The sequence below is a fragment of the Dama dama genome, chromosome 11 (assembly GCF_033118175.1).
Source record: "Dama dama isolate Ldn47 chromosome 11, ASM3311817v1, whole genome shotgun sequence".
Lineage (NCBI taxonomy): Eukaryota > Metazoa > Chordata > Mammalia > Artiodactyla > Cervidae > Dama > Dama dama.
This window is the reverse complement of record NC_083691.1, coordinates 12447060-12465671: the sequence shown is the minus strand read 5'-3', so window position 1 is coordinate 12465671 and position 18612 is coordinate 12447060. Positions and strand designations below refer to the sequence as shown.

The 18612-nt window shown below is 45.4% G+C and overlaps 1 protein-coding gene across 10 annotated transcripts in view; it reads left to right on the top strand.

Annotated features, from left to right (window-relative positions):
* Nucleotides 1–17669, top strand: part of RABGAP1 (RAB GTPase activating protein 1) — a 160561-nt gene extending 142892 nt beyond the window's left edge. For 9 of the 10 annotated variants that reach the window (XM_061154702.1, XM_061154704.1, XM_061154705.1 and 6 more), the window contains 5 exons: nt 11116–11220; nt 12011–12094; nt 12748–12819; nt 14410–14607; nt 15916–17669. In XM_061154702.1, the coding sequence (XP_061010685.1) occupies nt 11116–11220; nt 12011–12094; nt 12748–12819; nt 14410–14607; nt 15916–16038 (582 nt within the window). In that variant the 3' untranslated portion in view covers nt 16039–17669. Of the gene's footprint in view, nt 1–11115; nt 11221–11771; nt 11881–12010; nt 12095–12747; nt 12820–14409; nt 14608–15915 lie in introns of those variants that run through there. The other variant, XR_009694646.1, reaches the window with a different exon arrangement.
* Nucleotides 17670–18612: the final 943 nt, after the last annotated feature.

Genomic DNA, 18612 nt, shown 5'->3' with positions numbered 1-18612 from the left:
GTAAGTCTCCCTTGTCTGAAAAGATGCTTGTGTTGAGACACTTCTCCCTTAATCAGATGAAATCCTGACGTTTTTGTGTTTGTCCTAGTTAGTGTTTCCCTCCTATGAGGTGCCTACTCTTGTTCCTTCCTTTTCTTCAGGGGTCATCGATGATCTCATTAAGTCCTCCTTTCTACACTCTTCTCTCATTATACATGCAGTCCCTGAACACCTCTCCAGACATTGATTGAAAGACCTCTTCGGCTGATTCTTATGTTATTACAGTCGTCAGTAGCATTTAATCACTGTAATTTCCTTAACTTACCCTTAAGACAAAACAGAGTTTGTCATCCTGCATACCATGTGCCTTTTGCCTAATCATTGCCAACTGTAATAAAGCCCAGTGCCTCCACAGCTTGTGACTTCATCAGGAATCTCTGCTGGCAGATGTTCTGTTTTTCTTTGCTTCTCCTGATCTTAAAAACTTTGAGCTGATGGCATTCCTGGCAGGGTGTCGTCCACTTTCTATACTAGGCTTCCCATAGTGCAGTCTCTCGTTCGTGGTTGAGGTCAGACGTTGGCAGACTTTTTCTGTAAAAAGACAGACGTGACTTGGTGGGCCATATGGTCTCTGTTGCAATTACGTAACTCTGCCATTGTCACGGAAGGGAGCCACAGACAGTAAACAAACAGATGAGCATGGCGGTGTTCCAGTAAAACTTTATTTAGGAGAATAGGTGGCAGGCTGGATTTGGCACTTGGACAAAGTTTGGCAGCACCTAACTTAGATTTTCCTGTCACTTTTCTGCTCATTGATTTTTCTAGAGACAGGCTTGGGCTGTTGAGGGTTTACAAGGAACTTACATAATATGTTGAACCCATAGGATATATGAACTTCACAAGGTCTTGACAGCCACCAAACATGTATGAAAATCCTGTGTGCTACTGCATTTCTTCAGCAGTCTATGCTTTCATTAGATTCTCTAAGTGGTTCACCCATCAGATGAAGAGAAAGAGATGGTGGTATCTACTGGTTCATATTACTTCTCTTTGGAAATAGAATATGGAGTGAAATTTTGAATGGATCTGAATCTAACATCAGCTGCTCTCCTTTCTAGTAGTGGAGGAGGTGGAGGAATGACTGTTTCCCAGGGTACAGTGGGAATTACACAGTGTTGTTCCCTCTGCTTGTCTGGTAGTCAGCTATAAATAGCTGCAGGTAACTGGTTACACTCCTTTTTCTAGTTTATCCAGGGAGGGTGTTGCAAGGTCATTAGCTCCCAGTAACCAGAACCTGGCGATCTTGCTGCTTTTTGGTTTGCCCCAGTATGCTCCTGAGGTTGGCATCCCGTCCTATGGTGCGGGTTCCCAGCTTCTGTTTTTTGTGAGTCATTCCCTCACTATTTGGGCATTTTCTGCCAAGGGAGCTGGGGGAGGTGGGTGTCCATTGAGCTGCTGAAGCAGAAGTCACAGTGTACACTTGTGATGGCTCTTATAGCCACTGTAGGTCATGCAGGAAGGAGGTGAAAAAGAAAAGGAAATGGGTCCTGTACCAGAGCTTTGTGTTCTACAGTGAAATTAAGAGTCAACTTAAGGTAAAATTTCAGGTAGATTTTTAGTTTGCGCTGTTGCATTTGCCATTCTGATGGGCCCAGAAGTAACATTGATGATGTTCCACTAGTTTAGAGTACCTCAGACTTCTTAGGTTCTTGAAGCCTGCCTCTAAAGAGGTGAACCCTTTATTTAAGTTGTTTTCACCTGACTTAGTAGTCAAAGAACTGGGTTACATTCCTGACTCAGAAGTGAGAAATAGTTTAAAAAAAAAAAAAAAGATGAATTCCCATTTATTCTGTGATGCTCTGTGTGACAGGCCCTATGATAAGCACTTTGCTAAACTGATATCTCTTATCCTTTCCTCAGCCTTGTAACATGAGCCCCATTTATGGATCAGGATTTATATTTTTTTGGCTGTGCTGGGTCTTCATTGCAGTGTATAGGCTTTCTCTAGTTGTGGCGTGCAGGCTTCTTTTGTGGAACATGGGCTCTAGAGCACATAGGCTTCAATAGTTGTGGCATGTGGGCTTAGTTGCCCCAGGGCATGTGGGACCTTCCCAGACCAGGGATTGAACCCTTGTCCCCTGCATTGGCAGGTGGATTCTTAACCACTGGATCACTAGGGAAGTCCCTGAGGATTTTTTTTTTTTTAAAGAGTCATGAAACTTGAGACTCAGAGAGAGGAAGGCACCCAGGAAGAAGCAGAGCAAGGAATATAACCCAAGTGCATCTGATTGGGATGCCCAGGCTTTATCTGTGATGCCACACTGCCTCCAAAGTAAATATGAAACAAGAAGCTGTTGTTTGATGTCATAACTACACCAAAAATATACTGACATCTTTCAGAACATTTCCTAAACCCTTAAGGAGTTCTAGGTGCTGCACAGTGCTTTGTCCTTAATGTTACACCCTCCAGGCAACCCTTGTGCAAGGGATACAGTTTCACTGAGGAGGCCAGAAGAGGCTTAATGTCTTACAGAGTCCCAGTGTTATTGAGTGGCAGAGCCCTTAGATTGAAACCCAGCTGGCCTGACACTCTTGGCTCAGAGGAGCAGGACCCCTGCTGCCTCTCTGGCTCAGAAGTAGCAAACTGGGGTCCCATGTCGAACAATCACCAGTGCTGAGAAGATAGATGTTTTTGCACTAAACATTGAGTCTCTTTCCGAGTTAGTTTTCTCTCATTTCTGTTGGATCATCACTGAAAATAAGCTAGGTTCTGAAGTGAAGAATGTGAGGTCTTTTCACCATTATTTGACTTCAGGGTGTTAGATGTTTGAAAGAACAACTTCATGCCTTTTCATACTTCCCTTTCTGCATCCCAGAGAAAAGCTCTGGTTTGTAGCTTTATAGGATTTCCAGAACCCTCATTGTATTTCCAGTTAATTTTATGTCATTTTTGTTATTCCTCACCTGTTACTTCTGTGACTTGTCCATCATACAGCAGCTGTGGAGAAATCCCCAGTCAGCCACGGAGTCTCTAGGTGACCCCATCCAAGCGTTCTCCTCTATGAAATGGGCCCTGACATTGGTGCTCGAGACCGAGAGGGAACCTGTGTAAGGCCCCGTCTGCGTCCTCTCCTGCATGCTGCTCTCTGCACTGAGACCACATAATGTGAGAGCGATGGAAACAGACTCAGTAGCAAACCTGCTGGGATTTGAATTCTGGCTCCCCTGCATTCTAGTTCTCTGACCTTGAGCAAGTTGCTAAGCTTTCCCCATTGAATTACTTTGGCCTCTATCAAAAAATGATTGACCCTGTATGTATGGGTCTCCTTGATTTTGTATTGTCCCACTGATGCATATGTCTGTCCTTATGCCAGTACCACACTGTTTTAATTACTGCACCGTTACCAATCTTCAGATCAGGTCATGTGAATCCTCCAACTTTGTGTTTTGGTTTTTTTTTTTAAATAGTTTGGCTGTTGTAAGTAAGTTGCCTTTATATATACATAATAGAATCAGTTTCTCAACTTATAAAAATAAAAGCCTTCTGGGATTTTGAATGGGGTTGTGTTGAATCTATAAATCAGCTTGGGGAGTACTAACATCTAAACAATCCTTGAACCTTCCAGTCCATGATTATGGTACAGATTTCATTAATTTAGATCTTTTTTAGTTTCTGTTTACAAGATGTGCACATAGTTTGATCTGTTATTACGGGCATCGTTTTCTTCATTGAATTTTCCTATTGCTAGTCTCTACAAATACAGTTGATTACTTGACTTTGTATCCTATGACCTTGCTAAATTCACTTATTCTAGTAGCATTCTTGCTTCTCTTAGATTTTCCACATACATAATCACATCACCTCTGAATAAAGACAGTTTTACTTCCTTTTTCCCCTTGCCTTCCCGCACTGACTAGGGCCTTGGAACAGTGTTGGATGTGAGCGTGGGCCTTGTTCCAGATGTAGCTCCAGGTTTTCTGCAGATCAAGCTGAGGAAGTTCTCCTTTCTTCCTATTTGCTGAAAGTTGTTATCATGAGTGGGCGTTGAATTTGGTTAAATTCTCTTCCTGCATCCGTTGAGGTGATTATTTGCTGTTTTTCACTGTATGTAAACTCTGCATTCCTATGAAACTTGGGGTTTTCTTTTTTTTAAGATTTTTATTTGTATTAAAGATTTTTGTGTTCCAGAGGAATATTTGTCTATAGAGTTTCATTAATGTTTAAATATGGGTTTGATATCAGGGAAATGCTGGCCTTCTAAAGTGAACTGGGAAGTGTTCCCTTCTATTTTTTTAAGGATTTTATGTGGGATTGTTCATTGAATCTTTAATATCCTAGTGAGGGCACATGAGCCTGGAGTTTTCTTAACCGGAAATTATTTAATTATAATTTCAGTATGTTTTCAGACACAGAGCTATTCAGATTTTCTAAATCTTCAGGTCTAGATCCTTGTAATTTGTGCCTTTCAAGTGATTTATCCATTTCATCTTAGTTGTCAAATGTATTGGCATAAAAAATCATTGATATTCCCTCATTCTTTTGATGTTTATAGGATCTGTTGAAGCCTTCTCTCTTTTATTCCTGATATGGGTAATTTGTGTCTTTTGTCTTTTTTCCTTATCTAACTAGAAGTATATCAATTGTGTTGATCTCTTTAAAACCCAGCTTTTGGTTTTGTTGACTTTTTTTCTTTTTGCCTTATTGATTTCTGCTTTTTATTATCTCCTTCTCCTTTTCTTTGGGTTTAACCTGCTCTTTTTCTAGCTTCTTAAAGAGGAAACTTAGTCATTGATTTGGACCTTTAGTCTTTTTAAAAATAAGTGTACAAAGTTAGAAGTCTCCCTGAGGCACTATTTCAGCTATATCTCACATTCTGATGTGTTTTTCTTTTCATTCAATTCTTGTGATTTCTTTGATCTCTGAGTTAATTAATAGTGTGTTGTTTAATTTCTTAACTATTAGGGATTTATCCCAGAAGTTTTTCTGTTTGTTGATTTCTGATTTAATTCATTTGTCATCAGGGTACATACTTTTCCTGATTTTAATACTTTTAAAGCATACTTTTGCCAACGAATGTTCAAACTACTGTATAATTGTGCTCATTTCACATGCTAGCAAGGTTATGCTCAAAATCCTTCAAGCTAGGCTCAGCAATACATGAACCAAGAACTTCTAGATGTACAGATTGGGTTTAGAAAAGGCAGAGGAACCAGAGATCAAATTGCTAACATTTGTTGGATCATGGAGAAAGCAAGGGAATTCCAGAAAAAAACAGCTACTTTTACTTCACTGACTATGCTAAAGCCTTTGACTCTGCTATACCAGGGTCTGCGGGTCTGTGGGTCACAACAAACTGGGAAATTCTTAGAAATGGGAGTGAGTACCAGACCACCTTACCTGTCTCATGACAAACCTATATGCAGGTCGAGAAGTAACAGCTAGAACTGGACATGAAACAACTGACTGGTTCAAAAGGAATACAACAAGGCTGTATATTGTCTCCCTGTTTATTTAAATTATATGCAGAGTACATCAGGTGAAATGCCAGGCTGGAGGAATCACAAGCTGGAATCAAAATTGCCAGGAGAAATATCAACAACCTCAGATATGTAGATGGTACCACTCTAATGGCAGAAAGTGAAGAGGAACTAAAGAGCTTCTTGAGGGTGAAAAAGGACAGTGGAAAAGCTGGCTTGAAACTCAACAGTCAAAAAACTAAGATCATGGCATCCGGTTCCATCACTTCATAGCAAATAAAAGGGGAAAAAGTGGAAGCAGTGGCACATTTTATTTTCTTGGGCTCCAAAATCCCTGCAGACGGTGACTACAGCCAAGAAATTAGAAAATGCTTGCTCCTTGGAAGGAAGTGAAAGTGTTAGCCATTCAGTCATGTCCAACTCTTTGCAGTCCCATGGACTGTAGCCCACCAGGCTCCTCTGGGCAAGGATACTGGAGTGGGTACCCGTATCCTTGGGGGAAAAGCCATGACAAGGGTACCCGTATCCTTGGGGGAAAAGCCATGACAAATCTAGACAGTGTATTAAAAAGCAGAGACATCACTTTGCCAACAAAGGTCCTTATAGTCACAGCTGTGGTTTTTCCAGTAGTCATGTGCGAATGTAAGAGTTGGACCATAAAGAAGGTTGAGTGCTGAAGAATTCTTGCTTTCAAATTGTGGTGCCAGAGAAAAGACTCTTGAGAGTTCCTTGACAGCAAGGAGATCAAACCAGACAATCCTAAAGGAAATCAACTCTGAATATTCATTAGAAGGACTGTTGCTGAAGCTCTATTACTTTGGCCACCTGATGTAAAGAACCGACTCATTGGAAAAGACCCCGATGCTGGGAAAGATTTAGGGCACGAGAAGGGGTGACAGAGGATAAGATGGTCGGATAGCATTACCAACTCAATGAACATGAATTTGAGCTGACTCTGGGAGATAGCAGAGTACATAGGAGCCTGGCATGCTGCAGTCCTTAAGGTCACAAAAAGTCAGACAGGACTTAATGAGTGAACAACGACAAGAAAAGCATATTTATGCTTATTTTAGGACTTTCCATGATCCGTTTGGGTGAATGTACCACATGTTCTTGGAAAGTACGTATATCCTGTTGTTGTAGGTGGAGTGTTGTATAAACATCACTTTGATCAAGTTGATTCACTGTTGGTAAATCTTCCGTAGACTTGCCGCTTTTCTCTTTATTCTGTCACTTACTGAGAGAACAGTGAGGAAATGTGTAACTCTGTGCCCTAATCTATTTCTCCTTTCAGTTATGTCAGTTTTTGTTTCTTGTAATTTGACTTTATGACTACATTTCAAGTTTCAAGGAGGGACTCTTGGTGTTTTGTAATGTCCCTCTTTGTCATTGATTTGTTCTGAAATCTACTTTGTCTGATATTAATATAGCCATTCTAGTCTTCATAGTATTGCATGGTACATCCTTTTCCATTCTTTTTTTTTTTTTTTTTTTTAATATCTATGTCTTTATATTTAAAATGGGATTTTCCTGGAGAAGGAAATGGCAACCCATTCCCGTATTCTTGCCTGGAGAATCCCATGGACAGAGGAGCCTGGCAGGCTACAGTCCATGGGGTTGCAAGAGTCAGACATGACTTAGCGACTAAACCACCGGAGAAAGACTACCCTCAATTTGGCAGCAAGTGACAACTGTCCTTAAGATTTCTTTTATTTTCCCCGATAGAAAAAGAAAACACTTGGAAAATGAAAATAATAAATTTTCTATTCAAATGTTAAAATAAAATAAAATGGGATTTTGTCACCAGCATATAGTTGGATCTTGCTTTTTCAAATTCAGTCTGACAATCTCCTTTTAATTGGAATGTTTAGACCAGTTACATTTAATGTAAGTATTTATGTGGTAGATTTAAGTCTACCACCCTGCTGTTTGTTCTCCGTTTGTTGTATTTGCTTTTTCTTTCTTTTTTCCCCCTTTTCTGCCTTCTTTGGTTTAATTGGGTATTCTCATGATTTCATGTTCTCTCTTCTGCCGCCCTCTCAGTGGTTCTGGAGCTCTCTCACCTCCAGAGCTCTCGCCCACAACTTTCAGTTGCCACAGCCTCTCTGAGCCCCTGGCTCTGTCTCTGTAACCCTTTGTTTTTGAGGCATGCTCTGTGTGGAACCCCTCACCCTGCTGCTTGGTCCAGAATATGCCCTGAGGCAGAAACCCAGAGTAGCAGTAGAACCTTGCTTGTTTCCTTTCTCCCAGGAGCCACAGTTCTGCATTGGTTTTCAGGGTCAGTAGACGGTAGCTTTATATATTTTGTCCAGTGTTTTGTTTACAGGGGGAGGGTGAGTCTGGTCCTGGTTAGTCGTCCATGACCAGAAGTGGCGTATTTGTGTTTATCCCACATGTTCTCTCCTCACGCGCTTATGTAAGCAGTGACGGTGCGGCGAGTGTGGCGCCCTCGGAGGACTGCCGTCAGCCCCCCCAGTGGCCTGTGTGCACCTTCCCCTTGAAGGGGCACAGCGCAGCACGTCAGCTCCTGAAACACGGACTCCAGCTCTGCCCCACCGCTGTGCAAGCTTGGGGGAATCACTTGCCCTTCTAACGTTTTCTAAATTTGGGAGTCAGGGTGGGGAAGGAAGACTCTTGGGTTAGAAGACCCCCTTCATGAGCCAGCTGTCCCGTACTTGTTAGAATCAGTCTTAACCTCCCATAGGAGTGATGATGAGTAACTGAGAGAATGTATATATGTGCTACAGGTTACTGCTCAGAGGCTTTACCCAGGTCCAAGAGGGAGAGGGAGAGGTGACGGGATGTTCTGTTGATTCAATTAAAACAAAATCTTTAATAGGACTTCATTCTCCATATTATTTCCTCTGTTGTTTGAGTCTCATTTCCCTCTCGGTTGCTGCTTGGGTTTGAGCTGGAGGAGAAGATAAGCCACTCCCTAGCAAGGACAGGCTTAATCCAGGACCCCATTTAATCACAGGTATGTGCAATTTGCCAGTAACGAATGGCTTAGAAATAGAGGAAGACAATAGAATGGTAAAGACTAGAGATCACTTCAAGAAAATTAGAGATACCAAGGGAACATTTCATGCAAAGATGGGCACAAAAAAGGACAGAAATGGTATGGACCTAAGAGAAGCAGAAGATATTAAGAAGAGGTGGCAAGAATACACAGAAGAACTATACAAAAGAGATCTTCATGACCCAGATAATCACGATGGTGTGATCACTCACCTAGAGCCAGACATTCTGGAATGCGAAGTCAAGTGGGCTTTAGGTAGCATCACTATGAGCAAAACTACTGGAGGTGATGGAATTCCAGTTGAACTATTTCAAATCCTTAAAGATGATGCTGTGAAAGTGCTGTACTCAATATGCCAGCAAATTGGGAAAACTCAGCAGTGGCCACAGGACTGGAAAAGGTCAGTTTTCATTCCAATCCCTAAGAAAGGCAATGCCAAAGAGTGCTCAAGCTACCGCACAATTGCACTCACCTCACATGGTGGCAAAGTAATGCTCAAAATTCTCCAAGTGAGGCTCCAACAGTACGTGAACCAAGAACCTTCAAATGTTCAAGCTAGACTTGTAAAAGGCAGAGGAACCAGAGATCAAATTGCCAACATCTGCTGGATCATCAAAAAAGCAAGAGAGTTCCAGAAAAACATCTATTTCTGCTTTATTGACTACATCAAAGTCCTTGACTGTGTGGGTCACAACAAACTGGAAAATTCATCAAGAGATGGGAATACCAGACCACCTTGTTGCCTCCTGAGAAATCTGTATGCAGGTCAAGAAGCAACAGTTGGAACTGAACATGAAACAACAGACCAGTTCCAAAGAGGGAAAGGAGTACGTCAAGGCTGTATATTGTCACCTTGCTTATTTAACTTATATGCAGAGTACATCATGCAAAATGGCAAGCTGGATGAAGCACAAGTTGGAATCAAGATTGCCAGGAGAAATATCAATAACCTCAGATATGCAGATGATACCACCCATATGGTAGAAAGTGAAGAGGAACTGAAGAGCCTCTTGATGAAAGTGAAAGAGGACAGTGAGAAAGCTGGCTTAAAACTCAACATTCAAAAAACAAAAGATCATGGCATCCAGTCCCATCACTTCATGGTAAATTGATGGGGAAACAAGGGAAACAGTGACAGACTTTTATTTTCTTGGGCTCCAAAATGATGGTGACTGCAGCCATGAAATTAAAAGATGCTTACTCATGGAAGAAAAACTATGACCAACCTAGACAGCATATTAAAAAGCAGAGACATTACTTTGCCAACAAAGGTCCGTCTAGTCAAAGCTATGGTTTTTCCAGTAGTCATGTATGGATATGAGAGTTGGACTATAAAGAAAGCTGAGTGCCAAAGAATTGATGCTTTTGAGCTGTGGTGTTAGAAGACTCTTGAGAGTCCCTTGGACTGCAAGGAGGTCAAGCCAGTCAATCCTAAAGGAAATCAGTCCTGAATATCCATTGGAAGGACTGATGCTGAAGCTGAAACTCCAGTACTTTGGCCACCTGATGCGAAGAGCTGACTCATTGGTAAAGACCCTGATGCTGGGAAAGATTGAAAGCAGGAGGAGAAGGGGACAACAGACGATGAGATGGTTGGATGGCGTCACCAACTTGATGGACTTGAGTGAGCTCCAGGAGTTGGTGATGGACAGGAAGCCTGGTGTGCTGCAGTCCATGGAGTCACAAAGAGTCAGACACAACTAGGCAACTGAACTGAATGGCTTTTTGAGTTGCATGGTGTGCCATTCTCGATTCTCCACTTAAGGCCTCAGCCCACAGCCCCCTGGGACCTATGCCTCCCAAAGAATATGTGTCTGAGGAAGTGATGTGGTAGCAGAAGCAGAGACTCTTACACACTTAACTCTGTGACCTCAGGCATAACTGTTGAAATTCAGGGAACCACCATCCATTGTCAAAGGAAGCTGCATGTGAGGAGCTTGCAAAGACGCGCTATATCTAGCTTCTGCCTCATTTCTTTGCCTGCCTTCTCACATGCTGCAGTCTCTCATTCTTCAGTTACCATTGGACACTCAAGGGTAATGGACTCTGTGGGGCAGGTACAGGTGTATCATTTTCACTTGGACCCATAGAAAAAACTAGGGTGGAAGATGGCCATTTCAGATAAGAAAAGGAGAGTGCCAGGAAGGAGGTGCCTGCCTTTGTCAGATGAGAACGATAGCAAAATGCAGAACGTGTTTGATGAAGCAGAGACAATACTGAGAGTTCAGAGAAGAAAACCAGAATTTTGAGTCTTCATAATAATGGTGACTGTCTTTTATTGAGTGTCTGCTACATGTTAGCAGAACCGTGCGGAATCCTTTCCACGCCTTTCCTCAGATGAAGATTCTGAAGCTCCGGCAGGTTCTCTGTGACTCCTCCTAGTGGCACACAGTCACGGAGTGATGGGAGTCAAGGCCAGACTGTCTGATGCAAAAGGCCAGCTCCTAGCCACTACCCTGCGCAATGTTGGGCGGGAGACGGCCTGGCACTTACACACAAGTGTCCTCTCGGTGTGACCTTGAGCGTATCACAGCCCCTCTCTGGATCAGTTTCCTCATCATCCTAAAGTTGGCCTATGCTGCATAATTCAGACACTTTTCAGTTCTCACTTCTGTAACAGCATCTCTCAAACGTTTCAGGCTGAGGAAAAGGCAGATGCACTGAACAAGGAGCTGCTTATGACCAAACAGAAGTTGATTGACGCAGAGGAAGAGAAAAGAAGGCTGGAAGAAGAGTCTGCTCAGGTACGGGGAGCTTCGCCTCTCCCACACTCCTCTATGTCTTGCAGATGCTTGAGAGCTGGGATTTCACTGCTGGCTTCCTATTGGCCTTGGAGAACTCTGTGGACAACTGGCTTGAGTTTCTCTCCAAAGGCCTTTTTTATTTACTGGATAAAGCAACATAGTGGTTCTTAATAATTAAAATGTAGGAGGAGACAGGCAGAGCCCACCCTTTCACTGGGGCAGACGTTCCTGTGTGTCAGCACCTGAGTGTGACCAGAAAGGTTAGCATTTCTTCGGAAGGAAAGCAGACGTCTCATGGTGTGTGGCTCCTGCCCTACTTGCCCTGTCCACAGCTTCCTCCCCACAGAGCCAGCTCTGGGAGGCTTGTCCTCAGCACAGCCCCTGAAGAGCTTCGGGTGCTGCGCCCTGGGCAGGCTGCTTCTGTTTCACTGTCCGCCCGCTTCTCATCTCAGTCAGGCGGCCCGAGGTGAGAGGTGACGGGCAGGTCCCACGTAACCCCCGAGGCGCTGAAGGAGCGCCGTCAGCTTTTCCTCCACGTTTGCTCTGCTCAGGGTCCCAGTATGGGCTGCACCGACAGCAGGGACTTCAGCCAGAGCCCCACCTGAAGCAGGGTTTGATGTTGTCGGATGTTCTGGCTTCTCTCCCAGCATCAGGAGTAGGGTTCGTACTGCTGAGAGAGAGGGGAGCAGATGGAGCACCCCTCTGGGACTGTGGGGCCCGCGCGGCGTGACCCAGCTCCCGTCTGTCCCCCTCAGCCGTCAGTCACCTGTGCTTTTCTTACTGTGTGCAGTTAAAAGAGATGTGCCGGCGGGAGCTCGACAAGGCTGAATCCGAGATTAAAAAAAACAGCTCTATCATTGGCGACTACAAGCAGGTGGGTCTGCCCGAGAAGTGGGCCACGTGCTCTGGGTGCTGTGCTTGCTGCGTGAGGGGTTTCCTCTGCTCACCCCCACGTGTCCCCACTCGGCCTCTAGCCCTGCAGAGTCCCTGTGCTTCTGACGAGTTCCGTGCTGACTCCCAGCTGTAAAATAGGGGGACTCTCCCGGAGAACTGTTGTGAGGAGTCCAGAGATTATGTTTGTGGAGCCCCTGCCATAGGTCCCTCACACAAGCAGGCACGTAATCCCTGGAGGCCACCCTGGTTCTTGGGAGCACCTCAGACTCCGGCTGTTCACGTGTGGTCCTGTGATGTGGAACCATCTGTCCCCAGCTGGTCCATTCTGACAGCATAACTGAGTTGGCCTTGTGCGTTCTGCCCTGGGATCTCTTGCTGGCTCCAGAGTCTGGTGTGTCTGTAACGTTGACCATCGAGTGTGGCGCTGACAGCTTCTCGCAGGTCCTGGGCCGATGGATGCGAAGGTGATAGGGCCAGAGGACCCTCTGCCCGCCCGTCATCTGCCCTCCTCCCACTCAGTACTGTCTTATTCATGGTCCAGCCTCCACTGTAGAATTCACCGCGAGCCCAGACTCTGCAGATTACGACACTGCTGAAGAGACTGTCATTTGAATACTGTCTTTGTTTCCTTAGATTTGTTCTCAGTTGAGTGAAAGATTGGAGAAGCAGCAGACTGCTAATAAAGTGGAGATTGAGAAAATTCGGGTAAGTCTTCATTTAGCAAAGAGATTTTATCCCCCCTAGTTCATTTAATGGCTATATTCAGCACAAAACATTTTGAGAGGGGGATATTCTGCTTGGATTTCAAAAGTGAGAGAAGCTGATGCGTGCCTGACAAGGCAGCTGTCGGGACCTGGCTCAGCAACTGACAGCTCGTGTTCTGCCTCTTTGCGTTGGGTGGGGGACGCAGGTCAGACCAGGAGAGTTCTGACTTTAGACCTCAAGGTACAAGTGTCCCTTTTCTTTATAAATTTGTACATCCTCCTCCTCTGGATACCTTGACTTGTAAAAAGACGAAATGCAAGAGCCCCGAGACTTGAGGTGTTGTCTGTGACTCCTGCAGTGCCATGCTGAGGCGGAAGGGTCCTGCAAGGAGCAGGTTTCACTTGAGGGTGCGGGCTGCAGAGGCCAGGCCACTCCCCATGTTTTTCTGTACCGTGGGGACCACTCCCCACATTTTTCTATAGCGTGGGGACATCTGCCTCCTACTATAATGGACCCTGATACAATGAGAACTGGAGTTTTTAATTGTTGCCAGTTTCAGAGTTTTTGTACCTTGATGTTTTCTTTCTTTATTATTAGACTACTTGTCAACTTTTACCAAGATGACTAATTTACTGAAAGATACTTTACTTACATATTTACAACTGGGTGGACAGAAATGTGGGAGAGTTCATGGTCATGTCTGCAAGAAACAACATTTTACCTGGAACAAGATGATACTTGGCCTCTATCATAAGCAATGTTTAACCAGCAGTACCTATTTTTTTAAGCAAAATTCATTTTCTGATTTTAAAACTAATAGTGTTCATTGAAGAAAACTGGAAAATACGAATAAAGGAGGGGGGCGGAAAGCCTTATAATCTTACTACCCACAGACTACATCACCATTAACATTCTTTCAATGTTTGTATTTCCTCTAACATACAAATTTTCTTTCAGTCTAAGATAAACACATCTTTTTCAAATATACATATGAAGGTGGGACACATTTTATAACTAATGGCTTTTGTGGTTTCACTGGCAGAATATTTTCTTAGAGGAAAATGAAATGATGTTTCTTACAGTCATTGCTATCTTATTTTCATGAAATGTGGTATGTATTTGTAACTATGCTTTAAAGACATTTTCATGTCCTAGTTCACCCAGCTCCATAACATTTTTACCAAATTATGAAAAATTCCTCAAAAACTTTTTCAAGTGTGCATGCTTCCTTGTATAAATACAGCACATCCTATGTAATTTCTCCCAGGAGCTGGACAGTTTATCTCCCCACCCCCTTTTTGTCTCTCTAATTCTGCAGTGAAATTCCTTGTACATAAATCTTTATCTAGTCGCTCCTTTTTCATTTTTTTAGCTAAGGTTCCTAGACTTGAAATGACTGGATCAAGACATAAGAATATTTGTGTTGCTTTTGCTGTGTAACGCCAGGTGATTTTTCCAGTAGGTCATCTAACAATTTACAAAAAGAACGTAGTTTTTCAGAAGCTGTAGTGCTCAGCCAGGCTCCCCAGAAAGGAGATGCTCAGACCTTCACGTCGTCTTTGTCTCTTCACGTCTGACCTTCAATTTCAGCAAAAAGTAGATGACTGTGAACGCTGCCGGGAGTTTTTCAACAAAGAAGGGCGCGTAAAGGGCACGGGCTACACTAAGGAAGATGTGGATGAGGATACAGATGAGGAGAAGGAGACACTCAAGAACCAGCTGAGAGAGATGGAGCTGGAACTGGCACAGACCAAGCTGCAGCTGGTGGAAGCAGAGTGTAAGATCCAGGTAACAGTCGCAGCCTCCGATTCCCAGCCAGCCCTTTGCCCCTGATGCGGGGTGGCTCAGACCTGCATGAGGGTATGATTTTCTGGGGCTAGAAACCCCAGAAATGATATTGACGGTTTGGGGGTTTTTTCCCTTTTAAACTTTGACCATAATCCTCCTGGGAAGAAGCCCGTTACTTGTTATTTACTAGTGGACGTTTAATTAGTATTTAGCCTGTCCTAAGAATTGGGCTTTCTCATAATGAGAATTATCCATCAAACTTGGAATCCTTCTGGTGGAGGAGAGAACACATGATTTGAAATTGCAGCTGCACTACCGAACTCTTTGACGTTGGGTTAGTAACCTCCTCATACTTCAGGTTCCTCATCTGCCAGTGGAGGTGATGAGGGTCACTCTGATCGTTTGCTTTGAAGACTAAAAAAGATAATGCACAGAAGGGGCTCAGCACAGTGTCTGAGGGCTTCGCAATACCAGCTTTTATGTCCCAGCTCCTGTCACTTAACCAGCTTTGTGCCTTAGGACTTATTACCTCCTTTATCTGAGCCTCCTTTCCTGAAGAAACTGGGACTTATTTTGGTCATCTTTACACTCCACGGCTAGTTCCGTCAGCACTGTGCTGAGCGCAGAGTAGGTACTGAGCACCGAGCATGGAGGAAACCAAGTTTAGGGCCGAAGCTGAAGACCTGGTCTTCCTATCGCATCCACCACCTGGACACCTGCTTGCCCAGGCCCTGTTTCAGGTGCTGGCGCTGCAGAGCTAAGATGTGGCTTGGGTGCCTGTCCGGGATAATTAGGAAGGACCTCACCAAGAGCAAGGTCTGTGATCAGAGAGTGAACAGAGGTTGCAGCTGGTGAAGGGGAGGAACACTGAGCCAGCCGAGGGCATGGCATGTCCAGCAGCACAGAGGGAGCACAGTGGGCCTGCCCAGATAGTGAAGCATCTCACATGTCTTGCTAGCAGGTCTAGACGTCTAAGGTGCTTGCTGGAAATTAATGATGCATTCTTAGCTAGAGCGTTCGGCCTGACTCCTGGTGTGTAGTGGGTAGATAGATGGAGGGTGAGATGCTCAGATGGGAGGCTGTTTCAATAAAAAGATGAGGTCTTAACTAGGAAAGGTCCCAAAGCTTTAGGCCCTCCAGATCTTTCTGTGCCAGTTTTGAGAACTGGGGAGGTTGGGGGTGGGGGGGTTGCGGATTCCATAGGTGTCTCAGGAGACAGACTACACTCGTTGCCTTGGCTCAGCTCTGGGGAGGCAGTGTCATTTGCACAGGAGACCAGCATCCTCATGTCCATTGTTGCTCTTCCAGGACTTGGAGCACCATTTAGGCCTTGCCCTCAACGAGGTCCAGGCAGCCAAGAAGACGTGGTTTAACCGAACACTGAGCTCCATAAAGACGGCAACCGGGGTTCAAGGGAAAGAGACTTGCTGAGAGCAGCTGCTGCCTCCAGACCCTTCAGAAAACATGACACCTTTTGTTGCCTTCTTTGGCCAGATGTGTGATTCTGTGACATGTCCCAGGACAGAATGTCCCTAAGTCAGATCCATAGAAGCCTGTCGGGAGGGAGGTCACTGTGGACCAGAGCCCGTGAGGCCCTCCTCACTGCTGATACTAACAGGCCCGCTGACTCGCCTGCCGCTCTGGACTCTCTGAACATCATTCCTCTGTGTGACCTCCGGCCTCTTCCCATTAGGTCAGCTCGTTCCCAGCCCAGCGTCCAAGGTGACGTTATCAGAGTTTGGGGATCTTCAGGCTGTTGGTTTTTTTCTAAACTTTTTTTTTTTAAATACACACACACATACAAATATATATATATATATATACATATATATATATATACAGGGGGACGTAGGGCAGGGGATCAGTAACGCAAGTGTCTGCTCCAGCACTGCAGAGGGTCCTCCGGGTAGACATGGAGAAGCACTTTGTTTAAATAGGAGGGTTTCATGGTTGTAGTTGAAGCCACCTAGTTTTGTTAAACTCTACAATGCACAGGTTTTTGGTTTGGCATTATTCATGTTTCTGATCAATTCTATGCAACTCTCATAGTTTCTGTTGTTTTTATTGTTAGCTGCCAAATGACTCCACAGTGCTGGGGTGGGTGACTCGATCGGCTGTGAGACTGGATTAATCATAACGTGGACAAATCTTATTTTGCTTAATGTGTCTGTCTGTCTGTGTGTGTGTGTGTGTGTGTGTATAAATATCTTTTTCCCAATGCACCCAACTGACAGTGTTTAAATCCCAGACCAGGACTGATCTGCACAAGTTAATTATGTGGTTATTTGGGCACTTACTCCACTCAAGGTTTGTCGGGCTCTGCACTCCACCCTGCTGTCGCGAGAGCTGTGAAGAGCACCTTCACTTCAAGGTTCCTAGTGTTTTTGCACAACAGGTTGTACAAGTGAGAAAGACTCTGAGCTCTGTGTGTGTGTGTGAGAGAGAGAGAGAGTGAGTGTGTGAATGTAAGGCTGTGCAGACACACATGCCAAGAGGCCCGCGTCCGACTGGCCTGTGTCCCTGCCTGCCTGGGCCCTCCCTGGGGTGAGGCCAGGGCAAGCCTTGCTCTTCAGAAGGGCTGCAAGTTCTCACTTCAAAACTATAGAACACCTTTTTTTAAAAAATAACTTTAGACTTTTAATTTATATAGTGATAACGCTGACAGGCTGTCTCGCGGATGATTCTGCCGTCTTCTCTGCTCGCAGTGTGGAGGTAGCTGGTTACAAGAGGCACTGGTTTGTATATAAAGACACTTGGGTTGTTTTCTGTGTCTTTTCCTGTTGGCTATATTAACACTTGCTGAGGTCATCGGTGATAAGGGAGGTAATGAGCGGCAATCCCTGATCCCCCAAACCGCCCCCCACAGCTCTCTGTGTCGTTCTTGTTCAGTTACCGAAACCGCTATAAGCCCATCTAAAACTAGGTGTGTGGACGTTGTGCTAGGGTAGTTTCACTGTGTCAACTTTATGAACTGAAATATAAACCAGTAAAATTGTATTACTGTTTCTTTTGTTGGTTTTATTTTAACAGCATATTCATTAAATATTTTGGTACAAACAGCATCGCTTTGTAAAAACCAGTTTTATCATTGCGTGCTCTTGCCCACTTCGCCCCCCCCCCCCGCCCCCACTGTGGGCTGACGGATGTGTGTGTGAGCAGCGGGCAGCGCCTCCCCGTTCGTCCATTCACTTACTGAGCAGCCGTGCGCGCCAGGCCCGTGGGGGGTGGTGGGGTGGGGGGAGAAGACACAGGCTTTGTCCCCCGGGGGCTCTGCCGGCACCTTCCTCATGAGCACTGTCCATCCTGGAGAAACACAGTGCTGTGGTGACAGGTGAGACGTGACCAGCTTTAGGGAAGTCTCACCGGAGGTGAGGGAGTGGGAAGGCCTGAAAGACGAAAGCATCGACAGGCCCAGATGGAAGGGCACTGCAGGCCCCGGATGTGAACATGCAGGGCAAGCAGCCGAGGGGCAGACGTGGTCAGCACCCAGCCTCTCCGGGAGTCCTTCCCGACCACTGCTGGTCTTCCTACACTGCAGCCCCCCAGGAGGCGGCTCCCAGACCGGCCGTCCTTCACCACCTCACCCACTTCTCTGCAGGAGGAAGAAGAGAGCAGTGCTCCCCCGCACCCGATGGCCCCTGCTTGCTTGACCTGCCCTCCACAACCCCCACATCAGCCTCTGGAAGAAGCGGGCTGAGCTGCAGGCCCCGGAAAAGGGAATGCGGTGAGTGAGCCCTGCCCCATCTCTCCACGGCCCTGATGCAGGCCTGGTCCCTGGCAAGCGGCCGGGCTGTGGCAGGCGCTCTGCAGAGGCCAGCACAGGCACTCCGGAGGACAGGTGGGAGCCCTTTGCTGCTCAAGGCCAGAGGGCACATTTCTGGGATCCACATTGCTGGCCAACCAGGTCGAGAGCCCAGAAGGGCTGGCCTGCCCCTGGCTTTTCCCGGCCCCAGGGTCACAGTGTGAGGAGGGTAGGGGCTTGCAGAAATCGTCCACCCAGCAGCT